Raw genomic sequence first — 26,780 nt, 5'->3', positions numbered from 1 at the left:
CAGCTTATGATTTTCGCTTAAGAAAACCAGGATTTTGAGGATTATACTTAATGAATGGATATATAGTTATTGGGGTTTGAAGGTGAAATAATGCCTATAAATAAGAAGAATTTTTGCTAGAATTTTCAGCAAATGATAGTAGAAAATCTACAAAAAATAGGTGCAGGGATGCAAAACACTTGTATATAATAGACACGCTATAAGAGTTGCTTAAATTTCAGGATTTTGGAATATGATTCAGAAAGGCTCAGCTTGCATTGAATTCAGTAAAAGAGACTTGTGCTGGACAATGAGAGACAGGTTTGCCAGTCCAAGAAAAGATTAGGAGATGGATGTGCAATAAACAAAACCTTGTCTTATTATATATATAAAACTGCTCAATTGATGGAGCCCTAAATACTTTCTAGCCTTTAGTTTGTCTCTGATGCATTGAGATATAGAAAAGATTTTTTTTTCCTTTTGTGGGGGTGGGGGGCAATGCTGTTGGCCCACACTTTGGGTAGTTTATGGTGATCCCACCATTTAGGATGGCAAAGAATGACTGACAACCAACAATCCAATTACCCCACAAAAATGAGATAAAAAAAAAAGGAGAAATCGTTTTACTGTTCTGGGGAAACTAAATGTTTGGAAATTGTTCTGGCTGTGGTTCTTTGAATAGGAAGAAGATATAGCTTGCAACAGATTTGGGTGGATAGACTTCCCTAGGCAAGAGGATTCACTGAAAAGCAGATGGGATAATAAGGTTTAAGAAGATAGTAAATATATCCACTTTTTAGTTCATTTACTGTCCCTCATTCCATTTCCATTATCTTAACTAAGCAAGAGGAAGGAAAAAGAGTTTCAACAGTCTTCCGCTATTTTCTTTCCCCATGTCCCTTTTTCCTTATCGTTAGCATAGTGTTTGTTTAAGAATAGAGAATGAATGTTGTTTCTTTTTGGGATAACCTGCCCTTATTGCATATGTTTGTAAGGCTTAAGAACATTCTTGGTCTGAAAAGTGAATATTTTCTTGTTGTTACTTGAAGCAAGCTGTACTTTTGAGCACGCCTAAAGCTCTTTCAATTTGAGTAATTTGAAAAAGATTAAATATGATATATGTTGGCACAAGTTTGGATCAATTGGATTATTCCTACTTATTTTACTATATTGTATTCACATTTGACAAGGCGCAAAGAGACAGAGAGAGAGAGAGAGAGAGAGAGAGAGAGAGGGGTATGGATATTAAACCTTTGATGTGATCCTTCATTGGAGGGTTAGGAACTACGATGTCAAGTCCAAGCTGTTGGATTATGCCATTTTATGTTTAACTTATTGATTCTTTAGGTTACATCTTGTGAAATAATTGATATACCCTTTAAAACAGTATCATCCAGATATGAATAAGAGTCCTGGTGCAGAAGAGAAGTTTAAAGAGATAAGTGCTGCATATGAGGTAAGTACTGTTGTTTTAAAATCTTTTCCTTTTAGTAGTGCATTGTTTTCACCTATGATGCATGGAAAAGTGTTGCATATGAGGTAAGTACTGTTGTTTTAAAATCTTTTTCTTTTAGTAGTGCATTGCTTTCACCTATGATGGTCAGACACTTCAAAAATGGAGTGCCCATGTTGACATGACATGGTCATCGACATGATATGCGATGTGTCTGACATGGCAAAATAACTTCAACACTTTGGCAGCAGAGAGTAGCTTGATGCTAGTTTCAATTTTTTTTTCTCAAATCTTGTTTTTGTTGGCTAGATGCTAGAAATAAAAAATAAAGAAAGAAGTCAAATGCCGGAAAAAGGAAGAAAAAGAAGATGGTCGGGAGAGAAATGGCAAGAAGAGAGAGAATGTAGAAGATAAGAGAGATGGGTGGTTGACTTAGGGTGTTGCTGGAAAGAGTGGAAGTAGGGAGTAGTGGTAGAAAGATGTTGTAGTGAAATGAGGGAGAACGAGGTAGAGGCCCTGCACAAAGAGACCAAATATGGAAAGAATTCACTCCTGAAAGCTTATGATTTTAAAGTTAGAGTTAAATGATGGTTTAGGCCTTTGAGCTTCCTATGGCCTAATAGGTTTTTAAGGGTTCAGGCTTTTAAACTCAAAAACCATTTTGAAAAATTATAAAGCCTATTTGCATATTAGTAGTTGAAAAGTCCACTTGTGATTCAAAGAAAAAGGAGTGTATTATAATATTCTTTCTCTTTTTCTAAAGGAAAAACCATTTCTATCCTTGTTCACATCTTCAATAAATTAATATGATCACTCAATCATTTATAATGAAGCAATCAAATATATATAATCAAATAAAATTGAATAAACATATCCTATTTTATTAAATTGATAATGAGTACCATCACCTGTATCCTACTTTCATCTTTTTTAACCATATCCCTGTATCTTCAATTTAAGGCAACTGATGAATCAGGCGCTTAGACACATATCTGGACCTGAGTCCAAGCAGCATAGGTTTTTATTTACTATGATAAATTTTTATTGTAAAATTTTGTTCATCTTCACTCTTTCTCTGATCTAATAGGGTTTTCTGCACTCAAGACTTTTTTCAGTTTCCAAAACTTTTGCATTGAGGCAGTAGATAAAGCACTGTAATTTTGTTGGATTCTATTGATAGTATTGCACTTATTGCACTTGTAATATATTCTTCTTTTCTATGTTGTCATAATGAAGAATTTATGTAGGTCCTATCAGATAATGCGAAAAGATCTTTATATGATCTCCATGGTGAGGCAGGTTTACAAGGAGGATATGATGGATCGGGTGGTGCTTCACCGGGGGTAAGATCATGGTGAATTCTACTTCTCTCTACAAGTATCAAATGACTTGTTTTATGTTCACTTGTAATCTCCTCTCATCTATCCCACCCTGCCCCTTTTTAATTTTTTGGGTTCAATGCATTGGGGGGGGGGGGGGTTTGTGGTTATATGTGTGAAAGATTTTCTAATGCATGATTATACTTCATGTTTTATGATAGATCAATTTTCATGTTTAGGTTGATCCATTTGAAGTGTATAATGCATTCTTTGGCGGTTCACATGGGTTCTTCAGTGGAATGGATGAACCAGGAGGCTTTAACTTCGATTTTAGAAATAAAGGAAACAACGATCTTGACATTCGGTAACTATATACTTAGATGGTTGTTGTTGGCCATCACTTTTTAATACTGCCCTTTTTAGTCTGATATAAAAGTTACAGCCCATTTTCTTAGCAGTCAAAATATATTTTATAAGGTCAATCACATTTCACACGCATTCTAGTGGTGTGCAATTTGCTAAGAAGATTGATTATTGACTTTCAGAAATTAAATACTGCTCTAGTGAAGCTTGGAAGAGGTCAGGAATGGTGTGCATGAACTTGAGGCAACTCCTTATTGCAGTCCTTTTTATTTCAACTTCACTTTCATTTTAAATAAATGTTGTGGGCAAGAATAGGTTGGAGAAAACTAGTTATTCTACCAACTTGCTAGTTTCCTATGTATTTGTTTTGAAATATTAAGTACAAAAGGACATATGTGCCCGTTACCCTAATTACTGGACCATAAACATTTCTCCTCTTTGTTTTAGGCTTAAAGATTAATCTGCCTTTGCTTCTCTCTCTCTCTCTCTCTCCATGTTCAACAAAAAGTCAATGTGCATCCTAAGGGTGTGTTTGGATGAAGTATTTGGAGGAGGGATTTTATTTCAATTAAGGTTTTTAAAATTCCAAAAATACATTTAGTTGTTTGGGTAAAAATAAGAGAGTTTCAAAATTTAAAAATTTTAAGAGGGAATTTGAGCACCACAAATTCTCTCTTGAAATTCCACCTAAAGAGGTGATTTTTCAAAATTCTTTCAAATCTCTTATATCTTTACCGCACATGGCCCACCATAAAATATTAAACTAGAAAATTGTTATTTTATTTAACTAATATATACATTTTTTAATTTTTTCATATTATTAGTAATATCTTTACATTTTTACAAATCTAATGATACTCATATTGCACATGTATATGTCGTTTTTTTATCTTTAATATCATTATTCTTCTTTTATTACTATTTTTATTTCATCAAATTCCAACAGACTAAATTTTCTTTTAAGAAATATTTACCCAAGCAAAGCAATTATAAATGCTAGCATTTTGAAATAATGCATTTTAAAATGCTTTAATTTCAAATTTCTTCAAAATTTGAAAATTCCTCATCCAATTGCACTATAAGCTTTTGTATGTTTCAATGTGCTTGAAGAGTTTTAGTTTCAGTTAATAGCTTGGGTCTTTGAAGAATATTTATGTGTTATTAATTGGCCGTGAAGTTTTTTTACACCTAATCATGTCGCAGTGTTTATATTGGCATCCATTGCATTGTTGACTATATGCATATACCCTATTGACTACAGGCAGGTGGTTTAAAAGAATAGTAAAGATGGTGGCAAAGGTGATTCTGGGTAACTTTTGAAAAATGCATCGTATTTTTAACTTATTTTATTTTTCCTAGTGACTAAACCATTGAATTATAATTAATTTAAGTCTTTTTTTTTTTTAATTTCGGTTCATTTTCTTGTTTGTCATATATCTTTGACACTCCACTGTTAGCACTGCCACTTAACACCCCCTCTGTCCATTACCATTGATGAAGCTACAGTGCTCCTCCATTCCTTGTTTCTTTCTCAAACCCAGACCATCAAAAACAACATAGTGGTTTCAACATCATAGTATCAAGCCCCATAATGACCTCTTTTCTTTCATGCTGCTGTCACCAATTTAGTCAGAACCACATCAACTTTTGAATCCCACGTCCAGACCATCAATGATTCAAGCCTAATTCTAAATATTTTCCCTAACCAATGAGCAAAATATTTTAGTTAGTTTAGAGGTCTGGCTTTTCAGACTCAAAAGAGGACAAGAACAGGGAGAAATAGACAGTAAAAACTAAACAAAGGGGATCACTGACCAACGTGGTCATTTTTGTTTATTACCGAAAAGCCTACAGGGAAAGGGGAAAATTATGCAAATTTGGTGCTTGTTGATGTTAATGGCCTGATCCAAATTTGGGTGCAATGGGTAGGTATTGCTTGAGAGGTTGCTCATATTTATTTCTTCTCTCAAGCCCAGTTCTTCATTAGTGAGGATTTCTTTGTTATCATAGGAGTTAGGATAGATAGGCAACCTGGAAATGAAATTTTTGAGGATGAGGATGGACCAAGGATGCTATTTTCTTTTTAATTAGAATAAGTTATTACTAAATCACAATGTTTGTTGAACATGGGATTAATTAGTGTGAATGAATTATACGGAAGGTTGCAGTAATAATGTTAATAATGAATTCTTTTGAGTTAAAATAATGACATGTTCCGCGTAAATTTAAAGATTGGATCTATTGAAACATGAATTTTGTTATCATGTTATGAACTGTACTGGTGTAAGTCAACCCTTTTCTACTGTTTAAGCCTTTATACTTTTTTTAAGCCTTTATGTTTAATGTGACTGTGTGAAGGAAATGAATATTTGTTTCATTTTTTAATTTTCAACTACAATATGTGCATAATAATGCGAAGAACGATGCTGCAAAACTGCCCTGTGAATTGACTAGTTAAATTGCTACTTGGCGTGCTTTCTGGATTTAACATAGGTCTAGGGAAGAGGGAACTGAACATAGGCAGGAAAGAATAAGGGAAGTGAAGGGGCCAAGAGTCTGAAAAGAAAGTGAGAAGGCAGAGAGATCAAATTTGTGAAAATATTCCAGAAATAAATAGGTAGTTGGGTTTCCCTACGTGAATTGTATATGCATGCAACAAGCTAAGTGATAGATTAGGCTCCACACGAATGTTGGGTTATGTTCTGTAGATATGTAAAAAGTTTGTAGAGTTGGGATGTACATGGTTAATCCTCAAAATTCTGGAGAAGTTGATGCATTTTGCATATAATGCCCTATACTTTCATACATGAGTAGTTATTTTCAGTTTTTAATTTTTTTTCTTTCTTATTATGCTTAAAATATAACTTAATTCTGTTGAGTCAAATTTATTATTCACTACCTCATACAAAATATATTTAGTATCTTCTTTTTACCAGAAAGGGTAAATTTTTTGTTACGAAGGTCCATGTGGTAATTTGATGCAATCTGTAGAGTAATTTGTGAAAATGGTATGACCTAATCAAAAGCACGACACTTTTAGCTGGTCAAGAGAGTACATGCAATTAGCAATGACAAGATTAATTAAGAAAACAAGCAGATGTTGCAACTGTACAAAAGTGCAGTTTTGGATCCCTCTTCACCTTCCACTCTGTCTCTCTATCTCTTTTCTGTAATTTTGTAGTTCTGTTATTTTAGTTTGTTGGCATTTTCTTGGGTTCATTGGAGAACATGTCTGCTTGTTGATAAATGTAATATTGCTAGGAAAATTGTCTTGTATAAAGGTATGTTACCCAAAATAATGTCAATGTGAAATTGGAATCAGTGATGAGTAACTAACTAAAATTGTAATCCAAAGAGTGGAAATCAATAACAAAGTAAAAGAACAGACCAAGCCTTTTCCTCTACATGGTTCAGTTACAAGGATCATATTTTGTAGTTGTGTTTTATTTTGGACTATCCAAAGACTAGAAATCAATAACAAAGTAAAAGAACAGACCAAACCTTTTCCTCTACATGGTTCAGTTACATGGATCATATTTTATAATTGTGTTTTATTTTGGACTATCTCCTTAAGTATGCTAAATAAAAATTGTTTTTTTCACCCTTATTCTCTTTGCTCTTCACTCTTGACATGGTATCTTCTTTAAGTTGCCTATTGAAAGAGTTTTTGTGGGTCTTCTCCTTGCATCTCTAAATTTTGTCAAACATTTCTTATTTTGTCCTTGAGATGGAACCCTTGATTTCTTTTTGCACACATGCCTGATTTTATCTTCCCTTATACTCCCATTGATGCAAGACATTTACGAGCTTAAGGTTTATGGCAAATTTCTATCTGAATTTATAAGAATAACAAGGAAAATTTAACCAAAAAAAATAGAAGAAGAGAAAAGATACCTAAGCTTCACACCTAGGGTTCCTGTAGGAGTCACGACCAAAGGTTGATTGCATCAGACAATCAATTAGAAAGAAAAGATATAAAGCTTCACACTTAGAGTTCTTTAGGAGTCACACCTAAAGTTGATTGCATCAAACAATCATAATAGCAACAATGCTGGAAATTCTCTTCCAATATTCTATATTCACAATAGAAATAGTACATTGGGTTATAGAAACTCCTACCGACCCTTATCCTAGAAGAACTAGAACCATTCCTAGTAGAACTTTAAGAAAATGCTTAGACTGCAAATAGAGAACCACCAAGCTTAAGTTCAACACAACATTATAGGGTAAATGAACTGCAAACTAAGATCATAAACTGTAATATAAATGTAAAGTTATTAATATAACCCTAAATCTATAAAATATTACAATTAAAAAGGAGCTATAACCCATATTTTTCCCTTTTAATTGTTTTTTATCTGTATTGATTTGGTGCACAACTGACTTTTGGGTACATAATTCTCATTTTCTAACTTTGAATTTCATAATATTGTAGGTTTGACCTTCATTTGAACTTTGAAGAATCTGTGTTTGGAGGAGAGCATGAAATTAACTTCTCCTGTCTTGAAACATGTGATGATTGTGGTGGAACAGGTGCTAAATGTAGTAGTTGCATAAAATCATGCAGTGGCTGTGGAGGTAGAGGAGTGGTAATGAAATCTCAAAGGACTCCATTTGGAATGGTATCACAGGTATTTTAACATCAACATTAAAGTGATTGATGATGCAATAGTTGCTGATTCTTCAATTTTTCTTGTTTCTAAATTGTTTTTTTTCTATTGTTGATTTTCTTGCCAACTTATGCAGGGAACTATAGTAGTTTTGTACCTGACAATCTACATACTTACTAACTGTAGAACTTGAGTTCATAGGTTAAATTCATGATGCCTATTGAGCTCATTGGGTGCCAAAACTCAAGACTTCTACTTGAATTTGGCAATCCATTTAAAGTGGGAAAGAAGAACAAGAATCATTGAGGTTGAATCAGGATTGTGACACATGCAGAGAATTGGTTTGCCACAACCCATCCTCCCCTCCCCCCCCCCCCCTATTTTTCCATTTAAATCTTTGGCTCCTATTGTCCAATAAAAACAAGAAAATTGATTTCACCCTTTCTCTCCTTTTCTGCCTTTGTGCAAATGTTGAGAGACAGGTTGAAAGGAGATGGAAAAATAAAAGAAGAGATGGGGGAACCAGAGGGGGAGAGGAAAGGATAAAGGGATTCCTTCATTATAATCGGCATTAGCTATGAAGGTGATGGGGAGAGAGAGTGAATAAAGCATGTTCTAGTTCTTTTTGGCAAGGAAATTTTTGTGCATCCATATCATAAGAAATAGCATGATTCGGTAGGAAAAAGAAAAGAAGACATACAAAAAAGTTTAAAAGGAAGCAAAATTTAAAGAAAAGGAATTTGAAGGAAAGAACAAAGGGCTGTCACTTCTTGGTGCCAATTAGTGCTTGGTGATAAAAGACGAATGGAGAAGAAGAGGAATAAAGAAAAAAGAAAATAGAAGAAGAAAATGAGGAAAAAAGTGTTTTCCCAGTAGGTGGCAGTTTTGAATAGTGTTTTGTAGGATATTCAAGGAAAGCAATAAGCTTTTAGAATTAAAAGTGTGAAATCGGGTAGAGAAAAGAGTTGAGATGATATTTACCAAGCAAAACTAGGTAGATGATAGGCAATGCACTAGTGCTGGATTGGACTTCCCTTGTCCTACATCTACTGCCTCAAGAATCCTCAAAATCATACAACATGAAAAATAGCAACGTTTCTACTGAAGCCTTTTTACAACCAATTTGTTTTGAGCTTAAAAGCCCTTAATACCAGTCCCTTCTGGTGATCTTCTGCATTGCAAAGCAAGTCTCCAGTATGATAAAGTGTTTATGGTCACTAATATTTGATGAGACCATATCTGTACTGCTCTACAATTCTTAACAAAATTCGAAACAATGACACCCAATGCAAGCTGTATGCCTGAAGTAAAAGTTAAAAATCTTTTCTATTAATGTTTATTTTACTTCTTGTCTTTCTTCATTGATTAATCCCTTTTACAGTTAGTCCTCAAAAAGTAGCTTCTGGACTGTAAAAGATTTGTTAAAATCATGAAAAAAATTCCAACCATCTAGTTGTCTAACTTGCTAAAGAGAGACTAGTCGATTATCTAGAAAGGTGGGGCTTCTCCTTTGTCTAAAATTTGCTTTTGAATTAAAAATAAATCTTGGTTCATTTGGTTTAACATTAGCCAATTAGTATTTAGTTTTCTTAAACTTGACCATTGTATTTTGTTCAATAATAGTAGTAGCCCAAAATTTTGTCTCCTTAGAAGTTAGTGAATGAAAAAAGTTACTTAATAATCCTCATGAATTAAAAAATAATTAATACCTCAATTGATATGCTGGATAGCTATTATCTCCTTTTACATATCATGTGCTAATGCTGTAATTTTATTATTATTTATTTTAATTGCCAATGTCTTTTTTTTTTTGGGTGACATTATCGGAAGACATATCCATGTAACCATATCCTATGTAGGACTCTTTAGCAGATTATGTGATTTCAAAACTTTTGAGTGAAAGGCAAGTCGAATGCTTAGCCGTATCAGATACGTGTACCCTACATGTTACATAGCTTGATACTTGATAAGGTTAATCAATGTGGATGTTCTTTTGAATCTCCAATATAAATTTTTATTGAATTCATTTTTGATCTGCCAGTGTTTTGGGCATAATACCATAAGGATGTAGACCTTATGGATGAATACTAGAAAATAATGTCATTATATTCATTAGAGTGGAAATCAAAGGACTTTGTGGAATTTGCAAGTTAATGGCTATCTGGTGAAGCTACGAATTGAAACAGTCATGCGAGACTAATTTTACTTGAAGTACAATGCATTTAGTGTTTTTGTATTTTCTATCATCTTGGTGATTCCTTTATCCTGTCTTTGAGAGGGAGAGGAGAGTCAAGGAGAGGAATGGAGGGACAGATGAGAAGTGAAGAGTGCTATCCCGGATCTTATTGGGGTTCAATGAAGAGAAAGGAGAAGGTTTTATCTTAATTGTACTTCTTCAGTAATTGTCTAGGAGGAATTTAGTAATCCTCTAAAGAAGGGTTCAGTTATTTGAATGTGTTAAATGTAACAGAGATTATTTGTTCTGGTTGCCTTTGGATGTAGAATATCTTTCTTTCAAGTTTATCATTTTCAAAAGTTGACAGTCTACACATCTGGGTTCAAGGTTTGCTTTAAAATATTTTTGGGATGATTAGCAAACAGTTGAGAGGGTGTGATATGGAAGTTATGATTTCCATTATGTGAATGAAGGCCAAGCAATGGTTTGTAACAGAAACACTATACCTCCAAATTGATTATTCCTAAAGGCAGCAAGTTATCTTTTTGGTAATAACATGATGCAGTTTGTGTACGTCTAAACTCATAAGCCTTCCCCTTCTTGCTTTGAGACTTAAATAGATGTTTGCCTTTTCTATTTTACCATTTTGTTTAAGATTTAAATAATCTTATCCATTCTTACTTCCCATGAGTTTTATATTTATGCTAGCCCCATTATGGTTGTTGACATGCATATGCTTCATAGGTTTATAGCTAAGGATGTTTAGCCCAGTTAAAGCTAATAACATTTTCGTGTTGAACATTTTCTGTCTAAATGCAAAATTATAATTAGTAAGCACAAATGCAATTGTTTAACAATATGTTAGTTGACCCTCCTATAATTTTAATTTTAGAATTCAGTCCCTATTTTTTGCATATGTTCTATAGATAATATGATATGTTTTCTAGGTTTCTACTTGCTCAAGCTGTGGTGGTAATGGCAAGATAATCACTGATCATTGTCGAAGATGTAGTGGCAGCTGTAAAGTAAAGGTGAAACGAAGTATGAGAGTTACCATACCCCCTGGTGTTAGCAATGGTTCCATAATGAGAATACAAGGAGAGGGCAATTCTGATAAGAAAAGGTAAGTAATCTAGTTGAGATTCTCTTTGAGTTGAATTTTTTATTACAAGCGTGGTCTTTGGATATAGAGACTTGTCTTTATTTGGATAAATTCATTTGGAGATCTGAAGTTGGGTGAGTCAACTCTAGATTTTTAATGTGATTTTCTGGTTTCTGCTATGTAATGGGCTAAATAGCACCCAAATTGAGTATAATTGATCTTAGGGATAGAATTGAGTGAAGTGGAAAGCAATATGACTAAGTAAAGCATGTAGGTTCTCTTTTGTTAAAGAGGGTATTTTTGTTGTGGGTAAAAACAGCTATATTTTTTCTTTCTTTTTTTTTTTGGAACTATTCAAGCTCATGAAGCTTTTTCGTCAATATTGATGTAAATGACTCTCTCCTCTTTATTGTTTTCTGTCATTTTTTTAATTTCTTGTTCATCTTTTCATTTGTTTTCACTGTTATCCAAGAGTAACACTATAAAAGTTGTAGGTGAGTGCTCTGACATACGGCTTTTTGTTAATCTTTTTAATGCAATATGGCTCCTAAGCCGTTACATTCTTAGTACAGAGAAAAAAAAAAGATTCAGGTTGAGATTTGGGCATCTTATTTTTTTTTCCATAGTCATATTTTTCTTTTGAAAATCTTAATGATTTAATTTCTTTTCTCACCTTTGTTTCATCTTATAGATTTTGGTTAGAATGTTTTATACCAGGTAAACTTTTATTGTACGATAATAGAACCACTTCTTTCTCTTGCTCTCTAGGGGATTAGATGGTGATCTCTTCATAGTCCTCCATATAGGTGAAAAGCAAGGAATTTGGAGGGATGGCCTTAATCTTTACTCAAAGATCAATATTGACTACACCGAGGCAATACTCGGGACAGTGGTGAAGGTACTACGTTGTCTCTTTCTTACCTCCTATTCATCTAATCATCAACCTTGATGCATGTGGCTGGTATATTAAAAAAAATGAATGTATCAGGCAAAGCATTTCAATTCCTTGTAAGGTGAAGGATAAGCTTTTTCTTGGAGTCTTTTTTTTTTAATTAAAAATATTGAAAACAGAGATAAAATACAATGTTCTCTGAGTATTATTTTATTAAAAAGAATCCAAATATATAGAGGAATTGATATGTACAAAGAAACCCACGAAATCAGGACCTAATCATCCACACATGAAAACAAATAAAAGACCAAAAATATATATCCCAACAAATCAGCAATTTGATCCTGATTTGATGCATAATCTGTCAACACTCCCCCTCAAGTTAGAGAATAGATATTTATCATTCTCAGCTTGTCAACAAGAGTCTCAAAGCTTGGTTTATGTAGTCTCTTTGTTAGGATATTTGCTACTTGTTGCTTTGTAGGAACATAGGTCATATAGATCTCTCCCATATCAATCTTCTCTTTGATAAAATGCCTATCAACTTTCACATGCATCGTTCGATCATGATGCACCGGATTATGAGCAATACTTATAACAGCCTTGTTATCACACTACAGTTTCATAAGGTATTCAGCTATCATTTTCAATTCTCCCAAAAGTCTCTTCAATCAAATAAGTTCACAAGTTCCTTGTGCAAGAGCTTTAAATTCTGCTTCTGCACTGCTTTGAGCAACAACAAACTATTTCTTGCTCCTCCATGTGACAAGATTACCTCAAACCTTTGTACAGGATTTTCTGTCTTCAGTTGATCCTGCCCAATCTGCATTTGTAAATGCTTCCACATTTCTTTGTTCATTCTTCTCAAATAACAAACCTTTACCTAGTGTGGCCTTCAAATGCCTTAAGATTCGATACACAGCTTCAAGATTCTCCTCAAATGGAGAGTGCATGTATTGAGTTACTACAATAACTGCAAAGGCAATATCAGGTTTGTATGAGACAAGTAGATCAGTTTTCCAACCACTCGTTAATCTGTCCTCCTATCTACTAGAATTCCTCCTTTTCTTTCCAAGTTTCACATTAGGATCTATCGGTGTATCAGCTGGTTTATAGCCAAGCATACTAGTTTTCTTCAAGAGATCAACCGTATATTTCTTTTGGGAAACAATAATGCCGTTCTTGCTCGTTGCAACTTCAATCCCTAAAATGTATTTTAGTTGTCCAAGATCCGTAAGTTCAAATTCTTTTCCAAGAGTTTTCTTTAGCGTCTTTATTTCTTCAATGTCATCACCTGTCAATATAATATCATCAACATAAATGATCAAAATTGTCTTTTTTCAATGTTGTGAGTGTTTGAAAAAAAGAGTATGATTAGTTTGTCCTTGGCTAAATCCATGTTTCCTTACTGATTTTGCAAAGCGATTGAACCAAGCCTTTGGTGATTGTTTTAAACCATAGATAGACTTCTTCAGTTTGCATACCTTCCTATCATTGTTTCCCCTTTCAAAGCTAGGAGGCAAATCCATATAATCTTCTTCATCCAGCTCCCCATTAAGAAAGGCATTCTTGACATTCATTTGGTGTAATGGCCGGTCAAGATTAACAGCTAGTGAAAGCAGTACCCTTATAATATTCAATTTAGCAATTGGAGCAAAGGTTTCAGTGTAGTTTACTCCAAAAGTTTGAGTATATCCCTTCGCAAATAAGCAGGCCTTATGTCTCTCTATTCCACCATCTGAATTATACTTAATAGCAAACACCCACTTACATCCAACTAGTGTTTTTCCTCTAGGTAACTCCACAATATCCCAAGTCTCATTCCCTTTCAATGCTCTCAACTTTTCAAGCACAGCAGCATCCCATTCTGAGATTTTTAGAGCTTCATGAATATTTTGTGGGATTTTAGTTACCTCAATCTTTTATCTCATGGCACGAAATGCCGTAGACAAACAACTATAGGATAGATAATTGGACAATGAGTGTTGAGTGTACGATCTTACACCTTTCTCGAGTGCTATAGGTATGTCTAGAATGTCAGGTGGAGTATTCACTAGTGATGGTGTGGTAGGCATAACCTTTTGTAATTCAGAATCTTGTGGATTGATATTCACTGGTGATGGTGTTGTAGGCTCAGCATTTTTTGATTCAGAATTTACTTACGGATCAGATTCTTGACAATGCGGCTAGGGCACAAAAGTTTGTACTTCCCGAGGTTGTTTTTACCTCGTGAATAAACATGGAGCTCTGTTTTTTATTGAGGATTAAGCATAGATGAATTTGTCCCTATTTGCAACTTAGCTTCTGTTGGTGACATAATAGGAACAGCAGATGTTACAAGAAATGGATTGGAAAAATCCCAAAGCCTATCTTCACCTAGTATCTCCCCTTAAAGAGTTGGTTTTGGGTAAAAGGGTTGATTTTCAAAGAATGTGATATCCAATGAGACAAATGTTTGTTTCGTGGATGGACAATAGCACTTATACCCTTTTTGAGTAGGAAAGTGCCTAATAAAGATACATTTTATGGCTCTAGGTTCTAGTTTCCCATGAGATGAACTTTTGTTGTGAACAAAAAATGCGCAACCAAAGACTTTTGGGGGTAAAAAAGTAAACAACCTAGTTTGTGAATATGATTCAAGTAACATGTTCAATGGGGTTTTGAAATTGAGAACTCTACTAGGGAAGTCTATTGATCAAGTATAAGGCTGTTAAAATAGCATCCCCAAAAAAACTTAGGAACATTATTGGTAAACATGATCACACAAACAACTTCTAATAGGTGGCGATTTTTACGTTTTGCAACCCCATTTTGTTGGGAGGTGTTAACATAAGAACTTTGGTGAAAAATCCCATTTTCTTTTCGATAATCACCAAGAATTGAATTGAAGTATTCCCTCCCATTGTTTGTGCGAAAAATTTGGATTTGGGCTTAAAATTGTGTTTGAATCATTTTGTGCAATAGCTAAAAAATTGCCTTAGCATCATACTTGTCTTTTAATAAGTAAACCCAACAAGCTCGTGTGTGATCATCTATAAAAATCATGAACCACCTAGTTCCAGTTATGTTGTTTTCTTGTGAAGGTCCCTAAATATCACTATGAACTAAAGAAAAGGGTATAGAAAATCTATATAGATGACTAGGATAAGGAACATGAGTGTGTTTGGCAAGTTGACAAGTTTCACAACGAAAGGAATAGGACATCCTTATTCTTAAAAAGAGAAAGAAAAAGAGTTTTTAGATGGAAAACTAGGACGTCCTAATCTATTGTGCCATAACATAATTTCAAAGAGCTAGAAACAGATTCACCACTTAGAGCCAAAGCTTGTTTATTCACTTGTTGTAGATCCTCAAAGTAGTACAAGCCTTCATGCTCCTTAGCATTGCCAATTATCCTCATCGAAAGTAAATCTTGAAACTTACAATATGAAGGATAGAACTTAGCCACACAATTCAAGTCCTTTGTCAATTTACTAATAGACACTAAGTTACATGCTAAATTAGGAACATGCAAAACTGAAAATAGTGTCATATTAGAAACTTTAATGTTTCCTTTTTCCAGCAATAGAGGGTAGTGATCCATCAGCAATACAAATCTTAAGGTTTCTAGAACATGGATTATATGTTGAAAACAATTCATGGCATCCAGTCATATGGTCGGATGCCCTAAAATCTATAATCCAAGACTTCTTAGAATCTGATTTTGCACCCAAAGCATAGAGATAGTTACCTTTCTGTGCAATTGTGCACTTTGGAGTAAATGCAGTAATTGGTTCAGAAGTCATCTCTAATCTACTCTCTTGAGAGGCACCAGTTATGGTTGTTTTGGCCATTAGAAAAGAAAAAACAAGAGCAAACCTTGCACTGATATCATGAAAACAGAGATAAAAAACAATGTTCTCTGAGTATAATTTTATTAAAAAGAATCCCCAAATATATAGAGGAATTGATATCTACAAAAAAACCCATAAAATCAGGACGCAATCATCCAAACATAGAAACAAATAAATGACCCAAAATATATATCCCAACAAATTAGGAAATTGATCTGGATTTCATACATAATCTATCAACAAATATATTAGAAAGAATTAATATAGTAAAAATCTTTGCGTAGAGCATTATCCCAAATTGAATATACAATTTTCCACAAATTGATAAATTAGTTTATTAAAGGTTGTACAACATAAGTTCAGAAAGTGAACACACAATCATCCCACAGACTAAACATTAAAAGGAAATACTTGTACTAAAAATCAATAAAAAAAATAAGCTTCAATTTGAAAGGTCCATTTGTTTCAACCAAAAACAACTTTTGGAAAATAAAATTTTTCCTTAAAAGATATTTTCCAAAAAAAATTCATTTTCCATTTTTAGGATGGTTTTAGAGAAAATTAATTTATGGTGCTTGTTTCAAATGAAAAACACCCAACATGTTCTTACTTCCTATGTCTCTGCCTCAATCCACATGAAACAGCGGTCCACCAAAATGATGCCACTGATGATGAAGAGAATGTGAAGTAGCTCAAGGAATGCTCTGTTCTGTACTTATCCTTGCAAGTAAATAAAATCTTTGTCTAGGGTATGCTTATGAATTTCTTGATTTTTTTTTTTTTTAAAAAACTAGTTGGAAAACTTGGCTCTTGCCCAAAACAAAAAGTCACAGATAAACAAACATAAAGGGAGCTCTCTACAGTATCTATGCTACCTGTAAATTCTTGTAGCATGTAGCTCATCGATTTCATCATCCTCTTCACCTTTTTGGAAAAGACCAAATTTTTGCTTTTTTTTTTTATAGAGGTTCAAGCTTTGAAGGCATGCAATGAGAGGAGGAATAATAGCAAAGGGAGGTGAAGTTTTCATATCATAAGAACGTGGAAAATTACCTCAACAATTCACAAATTCTAAGCGAATTTTATGTTGATCTGTTGGTATTGCTTCAGTGGTTGTCATCAGTTGCTTTAGTGTTGGCCACCGGTGTTGGGTTGTGAGTTTGTTGGGTTTGTGAGTGTTTCTAGCCTGTTTTTTTAGGGATCTCAAAAAGGGAAGATAAATGAGATGAGTTGAGGAAATTGTCTTCCTGATTTTCAATGCGCAAGACATTTTCCTTAAAATTGGCACTATTTGCCTTTGACTGGAAAATATTTTTTTGGTTGACTTGATCATTTTTTGATATTCAAACATGGGAAAATGCTGAAAATAACTTTCGAAAATCATTTTTCATTGAAATGAACAAAGTTGTAAAATGCTAAAATTATATTTTTATTAACCCCTTATAAGTTTTAACTAAGTATGTTAGAACCATAAATAAACCCACAAAACAATGGCACGAATGTGTTTAAAGTCCTCAACCTACTTTTTCTAGAAGTTCTATATGATGCTTTATTCTTAACATATATCAATAATTCCTTTCAAATTATGAAATAAGTAGAAAGCAAAGGAAAAATCATGAGTTTTAAATAATGCTTGAAGATGATAGCTATATGCCATTTTCAACAATGGTTGGAATAGATTTAAATTCCTCTAGCTTTTGATTCTAGAAGCCCCATTTGATGCTTTATTCTTAACATAGATCAATAACTCCATCTAAATTATGAAATAAGTAGAAAGGAAAGGAAAAAGGCATGAGTTATTGAAGAAATCTCTAGAATAAAACTGTTTTATTCTTTTATATTTTTTCTTATTACAATACTAGAATTGCATGAAAATATATAGGCTAAAGACTAAATATTCTCAGCCTTAAAACCCAAGATTTTCATGTATTAAAGCAGCTAATCAAATGAGTAATTTTCTCTCTACACATAATAGGAAAATATCTAATGGATTTGGTGTAATTACGCAAATCATTCCTTATTCTAAAAATAAGAGACTTAACTAAAATAAAAAGTCAATCAATCGAGTAATAATGAAGATTAGATTTCCACACTCCCTCAAGCTCGGTGGTAGATGTCAATCATGCCCAACTTGGACTTCAAGTTCTCAAAATTGTTTTGAGAGAGAGGTTTAGTGAATACGTTTGCAATTTGGAGGCATGTGGGAGTATAAACTAATCTAACAATTCCTTCCTCTATCTTCTTTTTGATGAAATGACGATCAATCTCTACATGTTTAGTCCTATCATGATGAATAGGATTCTTTGCTATATTTATGGCAGCTTTGTTGTCGCAAAATATCTTCATGGATTCTTCTGCAAAAACCTTTAACCCCCGTAGCAACATTTTTAGTCAAATTCCCTCACATATGCTATGAGACATAGCTCTAAACTCAGCTTCCGCACTACTTCTAGCCATTACAGATTGCTTCTTGCTTCGCCAAGGAACCAAATTTTCCCACACATAGGTACAATAACCAGCAGTTAATCTTCGGTCAGTAACAGATCCAGCCCAATCAGCATCAGTGTAAATTTCAACATTTTAGCATGATGTCTTCTTAAAAAATAACCCTTTACCAGGACTCTTCTTTAGATACTGTAAGATTCGATACACAGCCCTTAAGTGTTCCTTGGTTGGATTGTTCATGAATCTGCTTACCATGCTAATTTTAAAACTAATATCTGGTCTTTTATGAGAGAGGTAGATCAGTTTCCCAACAAGTCTTTGTTGCCCTTATCTGTTGGTGGACTTCCTTATTCCATTCCTACCTTATTCATTATGTCTATAGGGGTTTCAGCAGGTTTGCATCCAAGCATTTGAGTTTCCTTTAATCTAGGATATACTTACGTTGTGAAACAACGATGCCATTCCTTGAGCGAGCTACCTCCATGCCAAGAAAATATTTGAGTTGTTCCGAATCTTTATTCATTATGTCTATAGGGTTTTCAGCAGGTTTGCATCCAAGCATTTGAGTTTCTTTTAGTAAATCTAGGACATACTTACGTTGTGAAACAACGATGCCATTCCTTGAGCGAGCTACCTCCATGCCAAGAAAATATTTGAGTTGTTCCGAATCTTTGATTTCAAATTCTTTGGCTAAGAGGTTCTTTAGGTTGTTAATTTCTTCCACATGGTTTCCAATAAGAATAATGTCATCCACATAGACAATAAGAATGGGTATTTTTCCTTAAGGTGAATGTTTGACAAACATGGTGTGATCGGTCTGGCATTGTGAAAAACCATACTTCTATATTGCTTTTGTTAGTCTATCACACCATACACGTAGGGATTGTTTGAGACCATATAAAAACTTTTGAAGTTTACATACCTTGCTAGAATTGTCCCGGTTTTTTAATCCTAGAGGGATTTCTATATAAACTTCTTTTTCTAGGTCACCATTAAGAAATACATTTTTGACATCTAGTTGGAGTGGCCAATCTAGATTTGTTGCCAATGATAATAACACCTAGATTGAGTTAAGTTTAGCAATTGAAGCAAATGTCTCCTCATAGTCAACACCATAAGATTGAGTAAATCCTTTTGCAACAAGGCGAGCTTTGAATCTGTTAATACTTCCATCTACATTGTGCTTGACAATAAAGATACATTTGCACCCAATTGGATTTTTCCCTTTGGGTAATTATGAAATCTCTCATGTTTTGTTCTTTTCTAGGGCATTGATTTCTTCCAAAACAGCCATCTTCCATTTTGGTTGCACGAGTGCTTCATGAATATTATTGGGAATCTGCATATTGTTTAGTGTGGTAACAAAAGCCTGATAACTAGGTGATAAACCTTCATAAGAAACCACATTACAAATTAGGTGTTGAGTACATGATCTCACACCTTTCCTTAGAGCAATCGGTTGATCAAGATCATCAAAAAATTCAATTAAATCAGATTCAGTAAGAGTGTTACTTGCGTTGGTTTCAAGTATCTCTGGAATCGGTTCAGATTCTTGGTTTTGCTTTTAAGGTATACATTCTCCTAGATCTTTTTGAGTTTTATGTCTTCTTAAATGGACAATCAACTCTTTGTTTGTTTTCCCTTGTGTGGACTTAGGGCTTGGATGTTTTGGACTTGAAAGGGAGTTGGAGAAGTGTTTGGTGGTTCAGTAATAAGATCTTCCCAAAGCTGATATTTTTGTGTGATTGAATTCTCCCCCTGAATGGCTGTTTTGGGAAAGTAAGGTTGATTTTCAAAAAAGGTAACATTCATGGAATGGTAGAATTTCTTTGTTACTGGTGAGTAACACTTGTATCCTTTTTTATTTGGGGAGTATCTGAGAAGTACGCATTTGCTGGATTTGGGATTTAATTTGCTTTGGTTTTGTTGGCTGGTAAGAACAAGTGTAGTGCATCCAAACACTTTAATGGGAATAGACAAGATGATTCAAAGGTGAGGATAGGAACTGAGAAGAGATTGGCAAAGGGTTTGAAATTGCAGGACTCGAGAAGGCATTCTGTTTATAAGATATATAGCGGTAAGAATAGCCTCACCCCAAAAATACTTAGATACATGAGCAGCCATCATGAGGGATACAACTTCCAACAAATGTTGATTCTTTCTTTCAGCAACACCATTATGTTGAGGAGTATCGACACTTGAGCTTTGATGAATTATACCATGCTTCATTAGATATAATCCAAGGATTGAATTGTAGTATTCTCTCCCATTGTTGGTTCTCAACATTTGGATTTTGGTTTGGAATAGTTGGCCCACTTATGATTTTTCCTTCATAAGAATACCCAAGTAAACTTGGTGTGATCATCAATGAATGTGACAAACCATCTGGAACCAGTAATGTTATTTACTTTGGAAGGACCCCAAATGTTATAGTGTATCATTGAAAAAGGATGGGATGATTTGTATGGTTGGTTAGGATATGTGGTATGGGTATGTTTGGATAGTTCGCAGACTTCATACTAAAATTTGTTAGGATTTTTATTAAATAATGAGGGAAACAACATTTTGAGGTCCAAAAAGTTTGGATGACCTAACTGATAGTGCCACAACATGATATTACTATCTATATTATTACTAGAGGATGAAGGCACACAAGAGGTCTTCTGATATTGTCTATCAGAATTGTTAGCTCTTAGAATATAGAGTCCTGCATACATCTTAGCATTGCCAAGTATCTTTCTCGAGTTCAAGTCTTGAAATTCACATATATTTGGAAGAAATTTAGTAACACACTTAAGGTCTCTTGTAAGTTTGCTTATAAACAGTAGATTGCAACTAAGATTTGGGACAAATAGAAAAGAATCAAGTGTTATCTCTTTGAAAATAATAACAAAACTTGTATTGGCCACTTTTGAAAATGACTCATCAACAATTCGAACTGTGAAGTTTTCATGATATGGGTTGTATTTACTGAATATAGATGCATCCCCAGTCATAGAGTCTGAAGCTTTTGAATTCACAATCCATGAATTTGATTTCTCTAGCTTTACACTCAAGGCACTTAGAAAATTACTTTTTTGTGCAAAAGAACCTATTTCAACTCAAAATTAGGGGGCTAGAACCAACTGTTTTGCTTTCGATAGTTGTTAAGCATCCAACTCAAAATTAAATTGACTCAAAATTAAATTGGCTATAGGTGGAATAAGTGGATAGGCCCAACTGAATATAGAGCCACAAAAAAAAATCCGGGAAACTTTAGTGGGATAGTAATACTTGAGGACTTTCTCTCAAGTATTGGTCTACTAGAAAGTCTAATATAAAGTAACTTAAAAATTGGGGCTGCAATGACAATGAGGTAACAAACTACTCGAGTTTTGATATCATGTTAGACATCCAATTTAAAATGACATGGCAATTGTGGGAGAGACCTACTTGAATACGAGGCCGCAATAGACTCAAAACTAAAAATGTAGGATAAAACCACTTAAAAAGTACTTCCTTTTGGATATATTTGAGTTCATATTAAGCACTTGGAATTTTTGAGCTCATATCAAGTAGCCTAAACCTAAGCATGTATTTATTTATTTTTTAGTTTAACTTAGGTTTGTGAGTGAGCAAGCTCATTATAAATTTAAACCTTTCTGGTCTTGAATTTTGTGTGTGTCTGAGATCTTTTCTGATCTTTAATTTCTAACCATTAATCTTAAAATCACTTCAGGTGGAAACCGTTGAAGGTATTAAAGATCTTCAAATCCCCTCCGGGATTCAGCCTGGTGATAGAGTGAAACTTTCATGTCTGGGAATTCCAGATATCAATAAACCTTCAGTTAGAGGTGATCATCACTTTATTGTGAATGTTCTGATCCCAAAAGATATCAGGTATTTATCTGGTAATACCAGCTTACCCCTTCATGCATCTTTAAAAGTTACAAGTGCAGTAGTTTAGTTTCAATGGACAATGTTTCTAAATTTCTTTTCACTCCAGAAGAGGTGTTGAGATAACCTTATTATTGAGACCTAGTTCTGTAGTTACAAATGGGGACCTGTGAAAATTTTGTTTGTTACGCGATTAACATTGACATTAAACCTTGGAAAGCTTGCTTTGGGAGATTACGTTGAAATGAGGTGATTGTGACATAGAACAGGAGGAAAAAGAGATAACTTGGACAATTAGAATTAGAGAGGAGCAGAAGAAATTGGGAAGAAAGAAGAATAAGGGTGAGAAAACCAGAATAATAAACAGAGGAGAAACATTGCAATACTCAATTTTGTTTGTCATCCAAAACCTACCCGAAACTGAAATAACTAAAGTATTTAATGACCCAAACCAAAATCCTAATAACAACACATACTACCAAATATAATCTTGATCAAAAGTAACTCTATGATATAAAAACCTAAGAGATTCTCCACCAGATTTTGAAAATACCTATATTGTTTTTCTTTTCTTTTTTGGTTAAAATAATAAAAAAGCTCTTGAACTTTACTACTTTATTTAAATAAGTCCCGATATTTTTATTGTACTCAAATAAGCTTTTAACCTTTAATTTGTACCTAAATAAGCCCTTAACATTATACATAATGCATGTAAGACATTAGTTTCTCACGATCATAAATGCTTGAAGTAAAACTTTAACTTATATAAAGAGTCAATTTTTACATGATTAAAGAGAACTAAAAAAAATTGTAGTAATTAGTTTGAAATAAGGTCTTATTCACAAATCAAAATAAAAGAGCTTATTTGGGTGCAATAAAAGTATAAGGGTTTATCTAAGTAAAATGTTGAAGTTCTAGGGCATTTTTAATATTTTACCCTTCTTCTTTTCATATAAAAGCAAGGCAAGCTCATGAATCTCATTCAGCTGAGGATTGTTTACTGGAAAAAGCATGAATTTCTGAATGAAGTAGCATATTAGGTAGCACGTAGATGTAACAAATAGTCTCAAATTGTCAGTTTATGCTAGTCCACTTATGTTCATGGTGTGAACTGTTACTCTACTGCCTTTAGATCCCAATAACAGTTAATTGATGAGATGAGGTCATAAAATTTCTTTTTTAAGATCTTTAGTGTCTGTACTATGCTGATGGATCAACAAGCTGGAAAAAACTTTAACATGATCAGAAATTTGAATCTACACACCACATGAACTTTTCCTACACTTCTAGATAAAGAGCTTTCTCACTTGATAGGATTCAATCAGCGCATCCTTTGCGCTACTCAATAGAAACCATTTATTGTGGATGTAAGAGTTTATTTTTACTACTTTACTGGAGCACATCTCTCACCTAGAGTTTGCAGTGTTTCTCTGATATCCTAATGTCTAATTATGTCCCTAAAACCTTCCCATGAACTACACTTCTCTTTTTTGTTTTAGGACCAATTGCAGAAAAAAGGAATATTTCCTTCTGTTTCTGGCCTTGTAGATATGAAATCTAGGAGCCTGCAATGCTAATGATGTATTTCAGTTAAGGCTGGCCCTTAGTTAACTAGAAAAGCTAAATTCTATGCTTTTATAAATGAGTTGCTTTTCGAGATACAAAGTTTCATCAAAGATTAGTTAACTGTCTTTCCATCGTCAAAGTGCTTGATTAACTGTTTTTTTCTTTTCCAGTCAAAATTAATAATAAATTGTCAACCATGTTCAATGAATCACAAATTTGAAGGTATAGTTGGAAAACTGGGGTTTGAAAACTATTATGGAAAAATGTGATTTCAAATTTTGAATGTTTGGCATTACTATGCATAAGTGTTATGATGAGTTAAAATGTCCAGAAAGACCAGGATATAAAGTAATTTTTTAAGAAATTGGCTGTTACGGACCACAAAATATAGATGATGGGATTCAAAGGCCAAAATCTTTGGGTTTTTGGGCATTGAGGTAAGGTTGAAAGCAGCTTCACTTCAATGCCAAATGGGGCATAAGCATCTAACTTATCAATTGGCAATTCTTAGAGAGGCACAATGTTAATAAAATTCCACAACAAACCTATCATAATCTCTCATTTAAATAAGATGTCTTTTTACTTTTTTTTTTTAAATAAAAATAGCCTTCCCTCGAAACTTTTCATCTATCATAATCTTTTTTAACTATTACTGATTTCAAATAATTTTCTTCCTTCAAAAAGTAATTAAATACTTTGGTTTCAATAGCCTCAAACCCATATAATCATCAACTAGTTATTAGTCCTAAATACAAAAAAGCCCAAGTTGTAAACCCTAAAGTCTTCAAAAGAAAATCTTTCAATTGGTAGGACTTGAACCTATGGTCTAGCTTTCAACTAATCACCAAACCACTGAGTGATATGCATATTATTGGTTAACTATCACCATTTTTAACACTTGTTTAATAGTAAAATCATATTTTTCATTATAATATAGCCCTTTCAATTGAACTAAGTCAATTGAACGGGAAACTGAGCCTCTACCAGTTCAACCTCTGGTCTGGATTTTAAAACATGGTAATTTAGTGCTTAAGTATTTGGTTTCCAAAGTGTTAAATGGTACTTGCATTTGCTTTTATAATTTGATTATCACCATAGTTTTCTTATCTAATTGTCTTGTGAGAAAGTTTATTTTCCTTTGCAATCTAAGACTTGGTATGATGGCAATGACAGTAACAAAGAACAGGCACTTGTTGAGGAATTGGCTTCACTCAAAGCATCTAGCAAAAGCTATCCTTCTCATGGTATTTGTCTTTTTTTCATTTATGACCTAATTGAAAGAGCTTATCGGTGTATGTATTTTAAAATATTATATGTTAAATTTGTTCTTATGTGATTTTATCTTCCAGGGATGCATGAAGGAAGCAAACCAAAAGAGTGTGCTTCAAGAAAAAGGATCAACCGTGTTGCTTTTTTGTGGAACTCAATTAAGGCCTTCTTAGGGTATATTTTACTGACAGCTTCTTATATGTAATTGTTTCTGAAATCTTAGATCTTCCAAATTAAAGCCTAGGAAAATCCATGCTTGAGTTTATTACATTTATTGGCATTCATGTTCTTTTATATTTTAGATTAATTTGATCATTGATTTTTATAAAATTTGAATTGAAGCATAAAATTTCAAGGTATCCAATTAGTAAGAAAGGTTCCTATTAAGTGCTGGTTGATATTTTGGAACTGAAAATTTGATCAATAAGAATCACATTCTCCCACAACCACAAACACTTATCTTGCTTAAGTGCAGCAAAAATGTAGGTGTTTTATTCCCCTTGGAGGATTCAGAGAACTATGGATTAAACCATGTATGTTGAAATATCTCTTCATATTCAATAAAGTTGTAGATCTGATCAAACACATTTACGGGATAGAAAAAGCATACTGGTATTGCCTCATTCTTTTGTTCATAAATAGGAAAAGCCTAGCACAGTCACATGCATTGGACACTTTGAAAATGTAAAACATCTAGAAACTCTTGAAAGTAAGAAAGCAAACACATGGAACTAGACATGTTCCTAAGTTCTCTTTTTTTGAATGTTCATTTGACTTGAGGCTACTTGTCCTCTTTAATTTAGATACAGTGCATTAACATATCAAGCACTGTTATGGTCTTAATATACATCATTGATGCCTAACCGAAGACATCAGATGTGTAACTTGTGTGTTTGCAGTGGATTGAGCTCAGATATATGTTTTTGATTTACAAGTAAATTCAAGAAATATAAATTGTTTTGAATGCAATGCCCCTTAACTATGTGGGTATGTTCTTATTGTGCTCTTCTCTGTTTTTTCCCTTCCTAAAGAACTTCCATTTTGCATAAAAATGTGCAGGCAAGGGCAGTCCCGAGAAGGGTTTGCATCAATTAGTTCAGACATATCAGCGTCATTGTGGTGTCGTGGCAAGCCAGATTGCATGGTAACAGTTTCATATTTTACGATTTTCATATTAACTTGTATTTTTACATGTATGCGGAGGACCAAAAAACTGCATGTGGTTGAGACAAAGAAACTCATCGTAGGAAACTAAAAGAGCACCGAGAAGCGATATCTAGGCATGATTAATTGAGGAACCTAACAGATTCTAAACTTGTATTAGACATGCTACTATCGATCTGTCGTATAGATCAGTCCCTCGCATGGTCCTTGAAGTCGAGTTTTGCTTTAATGCAGCCAGGTTCATCAATGGTGCTCCCCATGTTCTGTGCTTGCTACCAAATTTTTGCTTAAATAGCTGAAGATATTATAATTTTGGCAATTAATGACTTAATTATGCATTATTTATCTATTAAAACCGAAACTATTCATCAGCCAATGAGAAGCAATCACGTGGCAGTTTCTTCCTTTTCGTTAGAATCCTGGCAGAAGTGGAACACTGCGATGGTAGATCCTGAAAAGGCCGAATGGAAAAGCAGTCCCTTAGAATGGGAAAAACTTAAAATAAATTTTTTCGCTGAAGTTTGTGAAATATTTTAAAAGAAATAATTTAATCAAAATTTTAATAAAAAATTTAAATCGATAAATTTATAGAATTTAATGAAAATATCAATATTATCTAAAAAAATTATTGAAAATAGTTTTTATAATTAATTTGTGATTTGTGTGATGTTTGGATTAATATTTTTATATATATATATAAATATACACAAATAATATTTTTAATAATAAATAC

At 33.6% G+C, this 26,780-nt stretch overlaps 1 protein-coding gene across 9 annotated transcripts in view; it reads left to right on the top strand.

Annotated features, from left to right (window-relative positions):
• Positions 1–26,388, top strand: part of LOC111311340 (uncharacterized) — a 28,384-nt gene extending 1,996 nt beyond the window's left edge. Inside the window, exons 2-11 of one of the 9 annotated variants that reach the window (XM_022910718.2) lie at positions 1,367–1,435; positions 2,680–2,775; positions 2,991–3,115; positions 7,550–7,745; positions 10,848–11,023; positions 11,771–11,900; positions 21,891–22,051; positions 24,788–24,858; positions 24,964–25,057; positions 25,943–26,388. In XM_022910718.2, coding sequence (XP_022766453.1) covers positions 1,367–1,435; positions 2,680–2,775; positions 2,991–3,115; positions 7,550–7,745; positions 10,848–11,023; positions 11,771–11,900; positions 21,891–22,051; positions 24,788–24,858; positions 24,964–25,057; positions 25,943–26,138 — 1,314 coding nt within the window. In that variant the 3' untranslated portion in view covers positions 26,139–26,388. Of the gene's footprint in view, positions 1–1,366; positions 1,436–2,668; positions 2,787–2,990; positions 3,116–7,549; positions 7,746–10,847; positions 11,024–11,770; positions 11,901–21,890; positions 22,052–24,787; positions 24,859–24,963; positions 25,085–25,942 lie in introns of all 9 variants that reach the window. The other 8 variants (XM_089765856.1, XM_089765857.1, XM_089765860.1 and 5 more) reach the window with 8 other exon arrangements.
• Positions 26,389–26,780: the final 392 nt, after the last annotated feature.

The sequence above is a fragment of the Durio zibethinus genome, chromosome 9, assembly GCF_047325235.1.
Source record: "Durio zibethinus cultivar Kanyao isolate XHJ-2024 chromosome 9, ASM4732523v1, whole genome shotgun sequence".
NCBI lineage: Eukaryota > Viridiplantae > Streptophyta > Magnoliopsida > Malvales > Malvaceae > Durio > Durio zibethinus.
The sequence above is the reverse complement of the archived record's forward strand: the minus strand, read 5'-3'. Positions and strand labels throughout refer to the sequence as shown.